We start from the raw sequence: 10,404 nt of genomic DNA on the forward strand, positions 1-10,404 counted from the left end.
CATGGATGGTCCTTTTATATCAGTCGGTATTCTCAAAGACAAAATTTTCGAAACTAAGCATTTGGGCACTGGTAAAGACCTTGATATTGTCGTCTCCAATGCCCAAACTAACGAAGGTTTGTATTCCTTTGTCACATTTCTCTCTCTCTCTCTCTCTCTCTCTCTCTCTCTCTCTCTCTCTCTCTCTCTCTCTCTCTCTCTCTCTCTCTCTCTCTCTCTCTCTCTCTCTCTCTCTCTCTCTCTCTCTCTCTCTCTCTCTCTCTCTCTCTCTCTCTCTCTCTCTCTCTCTCTCTCTCTCTCTCTCTCTCTCTCTCTCTCTCTCTCTCTCTCTCTCTCTCTCTCTCTCTCTCTCTCTCTCTCTCTCTCTCTCTCTCTCTCTCTCTCTCTCTCTCTCTCTCTCTCTCTCTCTCTCTCTCTCTCTCTTTGATAGTTAGTTTGCTACGTCAATAACTGTCTCTTCCTGATCTATATGTCAGATGTTAGTTTGCTGCGTGAACTTGGTGTTGTTTATTGCCAGATTCTTATATGGTCTGTTACCAAATCAAGTGTTTTCTTTTGGTTGCTTTTGGTAGTAGTTGGCTATATGCTTGCAGCTATGAGACAATCAACTTAATTACATTCTCTATGCTAACTTTTAAATTTACGATAATAATATGCTAGGGTAGATTTGTCTTGGTTGGTTAACTATTAATATGAAAGAGTTTGTTGGAATCTGGATTCTAGAATTTCTTGGGAAGCTTTGGTATCCTGCGTCTCGCCAACATTGCTTGTACTCAGTGGCCTTTACATGTTCTCTCTTTTGAATTTTCAGAGTATCTGGATGAAGCAATGTTAATCCCAAAGAATACATCGGTCCTTATTCGTCGTGTTCCTGGACGCCCTCGCATCACTGTTATTACTACACAAGAGTACTTTCTCAGATCTTTAGTTTCTATTTTCTTGGTCTACTTATTTTAGCTGTTTATCTTGACTCGCCAAAATATTTTTAAAAACTGCATCTTACTGCTACATCTTAAGCTCAACATAAATTAGTTATTTTAGACTATCGGATTTATTAAGAAACATTGAGATCCTCATGCAAAATATCTTTACTTTGCAGGCCTAGAATCGAAAATAAAGTGGAAAACGTTCAGGCTGAAACCAACAATATACCTGTTGCCGATTCATCTGCAGCTAAATATGTAAGTTGATTATAATGATCATTTCTCAGCTTATGATGGCATTGACTGCACCTAATTTTCGAACTACAAAAGTACTGATTTTCATCTTTGTTCACCTCTTAGCCTGAAGATGAGTGGGACGAGTTTGGGACTGATTTATATTCCATTCCTGATGCCCAAGATGCTCAGCATATTAATCCATGTCCTGATCTTGCACCAGCAGACGAGAAAGTAGATGAAGAAAGCAAAATTCAGGCGCTGATTGATACTTCAGCACTTGACTGGCAACGGTAAGCAATTTTCCAGAAATGGTGGAGGTAGAACTGTTGAATTTGTGAGAAGGTTTAACAGCCCTCTTAATTTTATTCAATGTAACAGACAAGGTCCAGATACTTTTGGTGCTGGGAGAGGTTACGGAAGGGGTATGACTGGAAGAATGAATGGACGTGGTTTTGGTAATTTATACTTTCTTTTCTTCTTTGGTTTTGTTTGAATTCTGGAATGTCTTCATTAACTTGTGTGAAAAGATTTTATAATTTGTTTTATTTGCATCCAGTTGTAAGATACTTAGTTTGGTTTGTTGACTTCGATAGGAATGGAAAGGAAAACGCCACCTCCAGGATATGTGTGCCATCGTTGCAATGTCCCTGGTATGTCTTTGAGAATCATTATATTTCTCTCGCTTTTACGTATTTAAATATCATAGATAAAAAGTGTTAAGAGCATTTTGTTTACTACCTCAGGACATTTTATTCAGCATTGCCCCACAAATGGTGACCCTAACTATGATGTTAAGAGAGTTAAACCACCTACTGGTATCCCCAAGTCCATGTTGATGGCGACCCCAGATGGTTCTTATTCCTTGCCAAGTGGCGCAGTTGCAGTTCTTAAACCAAATGAGTACGTTGTGCTGAATCAGTTTGGGAATGTTGCTATTGGATACTTCTTCGCTCATACTGATCATAATTCTAATGATTATAACAAATTCAGGGATGCTTTTGAGAAGGAAATGGAGGGGTTGCCATCAACAACACGCTCTGTAGGAGAACTTCCGCCTGAGCTAAAATGCCCATTATGCAAAGAAGTGATGAGAGATGCTGCGCTTACAAGCAAATGTTGTTACCAGAGCTTCTGTGACAAGTGTAAGTTCTTCTAGTGCATTCTGCTATTCCACAAAAACCTTTTGTTGACCGTTGCCAGTCAGTTCTACATATGCATCTATTTTCACTTCAATTTATATGCAATTCAGGTATCAGAGATCACATTATTTCAAAGTCGAGGTGTGTTTGTGGAGCAACTGATGTACTTGCTGACGATCTTCTACCAAACAAGACCCTCAGGGATACCATAAATCGTATTTTGGAAGCTGGAAATGATAGCACTGAGAACGCCGGCAGCGTTGGCCATATCCCAGGTCTGTCATTATCTTACATTCATGTGTTTTTGTACTTCGTTTGATTAGTCCTCACTACTGAATCATCATGGACATAATATAGATTTGGAGTCTGCACGCTGTCCACCTCCCAAGGCTCTATCTCCTACTACGTCCGTTGCATCTAAAGGTGAGAAGAAACCAGTACTTAGTAACAATAACGATGCTTCAACCATAAAGCCGCCAATGGAAGTTGCAGAGATCACAAGTGCCCCTCGGGCATCTGCAGAAGTTAAAGTGGAAAAGCCAGTTGATGCATGTGAAAGCACTCAAGGGTCCGTGATTGTGAAAGAAGCAACAGTTTCAAAGTTGAATACGCAAGCCCCCAAGGAAGAAGTGCAGCAGCAGGTTGCTACTGGAGAGCCAGGTAAAAGATAGATGTCCTAATATTAGCTGCGCTGGACTTTGCGAATGATAGTCTGATAGTCCAACTCAGATCTTCCGTTTTGAGATTAATCAACCTGGACCACACTCTAGTTGCTGTTCATCAATGTAAGACGTTCTTTTTGTCTTTGTACAGGAAAAAAGAAGAAAAAGAAAGCCAGAGTGCCTGGGAATGGTAAAAGCTTTCTTTCCCATGCTGAAGGTCATTTATTGTCATTTTCAAAGTCTATGTGAATTGAAAGGGAGGCCTAAAAGATGATTTTTTGTTTTTGTGATTTGTTGCAGATATGCAATGGAATCCTGTGCCAGATTTAGCAGGCCCCGACTATATGATGCCAATGGGACCAGGTCCACAGTACTTCAATGGCATGCAACCTGGCTTCAACGGTGTACAACCAGGCTTCAACGGTGTTCAACCAGGCTTCAATGGCTTCCACCACCCCGGCTTCAATGGGTTTGGAGGCCCTTTTCCAGGCGCAATGCATCCATTTATGGGTTACGGATTAAACCCAATGGACATGGGATTTGGTGGGGGTATGAATATGATGCATCCAGATCCGTTCATTGCACAAGGATTTGGGTTCCCTAATATACCACCACCTCACAGGTAAACCAACACTCACTGAATGTTCTATCAAAGAAGAGCAATAAAAGCTGTCTCAATTATAGTCTCATGAGGGAACTTTGTGTGCATGTGCAGGGACCTAGCGGAAATGGGAAACCGCATGAATCTCCAACGTGCCATGATGGGCAGAGATGAAGCGGAAGCCCGAAAAGCTGAGATGCTAAGAAAACGTGAAAACGAGAGACGAACTGAAGGGTAAAAAATACTAACTCTATTTTAGTAGACATTAATTAAGATACTAAAAGCTAAACGTGAGTTGTGTATGTATGATTGTGAAACAGCGGGAAGATGTTTAGGGAAGGAGAGAATAGCAGAATGATGATGAACAATGGGACTTCAGCCTCTGCATCATCCATCAACCCTAATAAATCTGTATGTCTCCTTTTGTGGTCTCATCTTTATCTTTCTCTCTCCCTCTTCTCTTCTTATCTGTGTTTACTAGTGCTTTGCCCTCTTTATTTTGCTCATCAACCACACAAAACACACTTCTCAAAAAAAAAAAAAAACTAGGGAATTATTTTCAGTAAATAATGATATGTTTATTTATTTTCACAAATATAATTTTCTGAAAAAATATATTAAAATTTGGGTTTATAGAATCTATAGAGAATTTTGCAATCTGAACTTAAAAATAAAAAACAATTAGTATGGCCGATGGCAGAAAAAATTGAAAGAATCTTTTAAAGTAGGCCTTATTAGATTCGCAAGGCTAGTGGTCATTGGGCTATAGAGCCCAATTACTTGACTTTTTAAGGCCCGAATCTTATTACATTGATATTATTTTGTAATTTTAATTGGGGTTTAAACGAATGTTTTTACAGAGGCAAGCACCTCCGCCACCGAGTCACGACTACGACCGTCGGAGAAGACCGGAGAGACAATCCCCAGAGCATCCGCCACCGCGTAAAAACTTATCTCCGTCGCGCGATTCCAAGAGAAATTCCGATCGTTATCCCGAAGAAAGAGATCGGCAACGCGACCGTGAAAGGTCTTCTCGTCACCAAGACCTAGACCGTGAACAAGACCGCACTCGCGACCGTCGCGAAGAAGAAAGAAGCAGGGACCACCGTCACCACCGTGGTGATTCGGAACGCAGCCAGCATCACCACCGCAAGAGATCGGAACCTCGTTCATCGGAGCCACCAGCTGCTGCAGCAGCGGCTAAAGCAGAGATGATTGATAATAGTCACAAGTCAAGCGTGTTCGCTCGTATAAGCTTTCCGGAGGAAGAAACATCTTCCGGTAAAAGAAGAAAAGTATCATCGTCTTCTCCGCCTGCAGCCGTCGCCGTGGGAACATCGGTTCACCGACACAGCAGCAGTCGGGAGGAAATAGAAGTAGCGGATTATGAGTCGAGCGACGAAGACAGGCATTTCAAGAGGAAGCCATCAAGGTACGAGCGATCACCACCGGTGGTGGTTGCTGATGTCAGTGAAGATAAACACCGATACTCCAAGCGTGGCAAGGGAGACCGAGAGAGATCTCGAGCTTGATTTTTCAAATCCTTGTTTTTTTTTCCTCATTTTATTTCTTTGTTTTTCTGTATAATCGGGAAAAAAAAAAAAAAGAGAATTTTTTTATTGTGGTTGTAATGAACAAGTCAGAGAGCCCTTTTTTTATGTCATCAAATGCTTTTTTAATTTTTTTTTTTTTTTTTGTAATGGAATTCGATTTTGCAATTGTTCTTGATTTATTGATTATCTTTTAATCTAATGATATCAATGACGACGAATTAAAGGATCAGTGTTGTAAAACACTTGTGGACTCTATAGACCGGCCTGCTCACAGTCCGTTAGGACATGGCCATTCGGCCCATATACCGGTCCGCGTATGTACGGCCCATCGGCCATTACTTTACGGCCCATGGCCTATGTTATGTACTTGATTACTTTATGGGCTTTAGCCTTTGTACTTCTATTATATATACTTGTAACCTCGACATTCATCAATAAGACTAAGAGATTTCGCTCCCTAAATTCTCTAGTTTACAACATGTTATCAGCACGATAGCCTCTAACCCTAAAACCTAAAAACAGCCGCCGCTTCCCAAACCCTAAAACCCTAAGGCAGCCGCCGATCTTCTTCTCTCTTTCACAAACCCTAAACCATCTTCGTTCTTGCTTCCATCCGAGATCAAACACCTTTCTGTCCGAAGATCTCCTTGTTCACGAGCATACCTTAAGCTCGTGATAAAGCTTCTATCGACAGCTTGACCAAAGTTCGTGGTCCGTGTTCGGGGGTGAGTTCGTGTGTTCGTGGTTCGTGATTCCGGACGAGAGAAGTACAAAGGAGCGGTTCGTGGGAAGCTGTTCGCTGTTCGTGATCCGCGGAAGCTGTTCGCTGTTCGTGATCCGCGGAAGCTGTTCGTTGTTCTGTCTGCGGAAGCTGTTCGTTGTTCTGTCCGCGGAAGCTGTTCGTTGTTCTGTCCGCGGAAGCTGTTCGTTGTTCTGTCCGCGGAAGCAGTTCACGGTTCTGTTCGTGATCCAGTTCGTGGTTCTGTTCGTGATCCAGTTCGTGGTTCTGTTCGTGATCAGTTCGTGGTTCTGTTCGTGATCCAGTTCGTGGTCTTGTTCGTGGTCCGTGTGCGAGAGAGAGTTAAAACCGAGGTCTGTTAGCTCCCGGTCCATATCCAGTCAGATCCAGATCGGTGAAAGGTAAAATATGGCCGAACCCCCTTAAAACCTTATGATCCGAATTTGGACTTAAACATACAGAACCCTAAAACAAACAAGTACACAACCAACAAAGTTTAAGATCTCTAAAACCTAAAACTTAAAATCGGTTGGTGTTTAGGTTGTTAGATTCCTTGAGAATTAAAACCAATTATATTATGGATTAAATTTGGTTGTTTGGTGCTTGTTGTGATGCATAAGAACCTAGAAATATTTTGTTGTTTAAACATGTTCTAGGATATTAAAAACCGGATCATTCATGCATCATATTGAAATCGGTTCGTGTATAAAGATAGGACCTATTCAAGCATAAATTGTTCATGTAAATTTCGGCTGCATGAATCATGTTCTAGGATTGTTAAAACTCAAAACCGAATTTGATAAACTTGTATTAAGGGTGAATCCGATTAAGCTTTTAGTAAGATTGTTAATTTTCTAAAACTAAAACTTTTGAAATCGGAAATTAAAACTATGATTAGGATCAGTTCCTAATCGGTTATAGTAATTATCTAAAACACCCTAAAAACAATATTTACTAAATCCTAGACTAAAAAGAAATTTAAGAAAAAGGAAATCCTATCTAGAAATAAGGAAACTGTTGCATGCATACATATTTGATTTTGTTGTCTTTGCATGCATGAATTTAAACCATACGAAATCTATAATAGGCAAGGACATGTTTCGGTCTCAAATACCGCATGGCCCAAGGCATGTTTCGGTCTCAAATACCGCATGGCCTAAGGCATGTTTCGGTCTCAAATACCGCATGACCTGAATAAATATTTGTTGCATGATTCGATCTCAAATATTGCATGCTAACTATCGGTTGTCTATATTATATTCAGATGGCAAACCTCAAAAGCCTAGACTATCCCATCTTGCAAGCTTCTGGAAAGAACTACTTGGAATGGGTGAAAGACACCGAAATACACCTAAGGTCAAACGGCCTTGCTGGTTGCATTGATGAGGAAGTTGAGAGCACTGACAAGAAAAAGAACAAGTGTCTCCAAAATATGCACCATCACATTGCGGAGAGTCTCAAGAGCCAGTACCTCTTCATAGACAATCCACTCGCCCTTTGGACACAGCTTAAACGCCGTTACGGGCACCAAAAGACGGTGCTCCTTCCAAAGGCCGAGTTTGATTGGAAGAACCTAAGGATCCAGGATTACAAATCCGTGGAGGAGTATAACTCTGAGCTTTTTAGGATTGTCTCACTCCTTAGGTTATGTGAAAAAGAGGTGACTGAAAGGGAACTGATAGAAAAGACTTTGTCTACTTTCAGCCCTAACAATAGAGTTCTTCAGCAACAGTATCGGCATCAAGGCTTTGCCGATTATGGGGCACTCATTGAATGTTTACTGCTAGCTGAGCAGAATGATGAGTTGCTGCTGATGAACAGTGCTATGAGACCTCCCGGTACAGCCCCATTACCGGAAGCAAATAAGGTTGATTTGGGAAAGAAAACTACAATGGAGCCTAAGGAGCCCAAAGTGCCCCATGAGACCAACTACGTCCACAGAGAAAGACACTACGGCCAAGGCCGTGGTGGCAGAGGACGTAGTGGCCGTGGCGGACAGGCCGGCCGAGGAGGCCGCGGACGTGGTGGTAAGGGCCGTACGTCCTTTAAACCACGTACCAAGGTCAAATCGGTCTGCCACAGATGTGGTATGTCAAACCACTGGTCCAAGACTTGTAGAACTCCCAAACACCTCATTGATGCATACCAAGAAGTTCTAAAGAAAAACCCGGAAGCCAACTATGCGTACATCGATGATGAAGAAGACTTCGATCATGAGAATGACGACTTGCTAGAGACTTCCGATTGTTTTCAAGATGATTGATTTTCGTTTTAAAGCGGTTTAATTTCAATGCTTTTATGCTTTATTTTCTTTTATTGTATTGGATGATTATTTAATTTAAATGCAATGGTTCTTTTATTTTATAATTGTCTCATTAAAATACAAAATTATGTCCTATTTTATAGAAATGGCCAAGGACATGAGTGAACTAGTAGTGGACAGTGGATCCAGCCACACTATACTAAGAGACAAAAGATATTTCATAAATCTTATAATGAAAAGTGCAAATGTTAGTACAATTGCGGGTATAGCCAACATGATAGAAGGCTACGGCCAGGCTCACGTTTTGTTGCCTAACGGCACACACATTGAACTAAGTGATGCCCTATACTCACCCAGCTCTAAGAGAAACTTATTGAGCTTTAAAGATATAAGATTAAATGGTTATCATGTTGAAACCAAGGGTGAAGGAACTAAAGAATTCCTATACATTACAGAAAATGTAAATGGCCAAAAGAAGGTCCTAGAGACTATACCTGCACTAGCCACTGGTTTATACCATGCTAAGATAAACATGATAGAAGCTAACTTGGCAAAGCACAAAATGTTCACTGAACAATTCACTCTATGGCATGACCGGTTAGGCCATCCGGGTTCGAACATGATGCGTAAAGTGATTAAGAGTTCGAATGGGCACAACCTTAAAGAGAAAAAAGTTTTCCCTAAAAATCTCACTTGTGTAGCATGTGCACAAGGGAAACTAATCACAAGACCATCACCAGTAAAAGTCACAAAAGAGACTTTACATTTTCTGGAAAGGATACAAGGTGATATATGTGGACCAATACACCCACCATGTGGGTCGTTTAGATATTTCATGGTTATGATCGATGCATCAACCAGATGGTCTCACGTTTGCTTGTTATCCACAAGGAACCTAGCATTTGCTAGGCTGTTGGCTCAAATCATAAGATTAAGAGCACATTTTCCAGACTTTCCACTTAAGACTATACGTCTAGATAATGCTGGTGAATTTACATCCCAAGCGTTTAATGATTACTGTATGTCCATGGGGGTGAGTGTGGAACATCCTGTGGCACATGTCCATACACAAAACGGATTAGCTGAATCCTTCATTAAACGTATACAATTAATAGCTCGACCATTGTTAATGAGATCGAAGCTTCCTGTGTCGGCTTGGGGACACGCGGTCTTACATGCAGCAGAACTCATACGCATCAGGCCATCTAGTGAACACATATATTCACCATCCCAACTATTATCGGGTCAAGAGCCAGACTTATCCCATCTCAAAACATTCGGTTGTGCCGTTTATACACCCGTTGCTCCACCACAGAGAACTAAGATGGGACCTCAAAGGAGGATGGGAATATATGTGGGATATGAGTCTCCCACCATAATAAAGTATCTTGAGCCATTGACAGGAGATCTATTTAAGGCCAGATACGCGGACTGTCAATTCGTTGAGTCCGAATTCCCTATGTTAGGTGGTGAGACCGGCAAGCTGGTCAAGGAATTAACATGGAATCAAACATCCTTAAATTGGCAAGATCCTCGAACTCTAGCATGTGATGCAGAGGTTCAAAAGATTATACATTTACAACAGCTAGCTAATCAATTGCCAGATTCCTTTGCTGACCCAAAGAGAGTAACAAAATCGTACATACCAGCTTGCAATGCACCAGTACGTATTGATGTTCAGAAGGAACACAATAAACAAGTTGCTACAGAGTCTAAACCACGTTTGAAACGAGGTAGACCGTTAGGTTCCAAAGATAAAAATCCTCGAAAGTCTAAAGGTGCAAAACAGACCGAGGTTCAGGGAATTATAGAAAAACCAGACATGGCCGCGGAAATAGTTAATGTACCAGGTGAAGTTCAGGATGCTGAACCTCATGAACCTGAAGTAATTGATAACAATGAAGTATCAATCAATTACATAATGTCTGGAATAAAATGGAACCGGAAAAATGTCGACATTGATGAAATATTTATAAACAAGGTAGCACTTGAGATAAATGAGGATCTAGAACCCACATCCATATTAGAGTGCACTCAAAGTAAAGATTGGCTTAAATGGAAAGAAGCCATTGATGTGGAGTTAAACTCTTTAAAGAAGAGAAGTGTATTTGGTCCGATCTTAAGAACGACACCTACCATTAAACCAGTTGGACACAAGTGGGTCTTTGTAAGAAAGAGAAATGAGAAAAATGAGATAGTGAGATACAAAGCACGGCTTGTAGCACAAGGATTCTCTCAAAGACCCGACATAGATTATGAGGAGACATACTCCGCTGTGATGGATGCA

The 10,404-nt window shown here is 41.1% G+C and overlaps 1 protein-coding gene across 1 annotated transcript in view; it reads left to right on the forward strand.

Moving 5' to 3' along the window:
- LOC104760150 (E3 ubiquitin-protein ligase RBBP6-like) overlaps positions 1–5,248 on the forward strand; it is a gene marked incomplete in the record, with an annotated part of 6,350 nt that extends 1,102 nt beyond the window's left edge. The window contains 15 exon segments of the mRNA XM_019240493.1: positions 1–116; positions 812–908; positions 1,100–1,181; positions 1,284–1,450; positions 1,539–1,615; positions 1,754–1,810; positions 1,904–2,060; positions 2,151–2,302; positions 2,410–2,574; positions 2,657–2,959; positions 3,113–3,151; positions 3,262–3,583; positions 3,677–3,796; positions 3,883–3,973; positions 4,423–5,248. Of these exon segments, the coding sequence (XP_019096038.1) occupies positions 1–116; positions 812–908; positions 1,100–1,181; positions 1,284–1,450; positions 1,539–1,615; positions 1,754–1,810; positions 1,904–2,060; positions 2,151–2,302; positions 2,410–2,574; positions 2,657–2,959; positions 3,113–3,151; positions 3,262–3,583; positions 3,677–3,796; positions 3,883–3,973; positions 4,423–5,094 (2,617 nt within the window).

The sequence above is a fragment of the Camelina sativa genome, chromosome 18 (genome assembly GCF_000633955.1).
Source record: "Camelina sativa cultivar DH55 chromosome 18, Cs, whole genome shotgun sequence".
Lineage (NCBI taxonomy): Eukaryota > Viridiplantae > Streptophyta > Magnoliopsida > Brassicales > Brassicaceae > Camelina > Camelina sativa.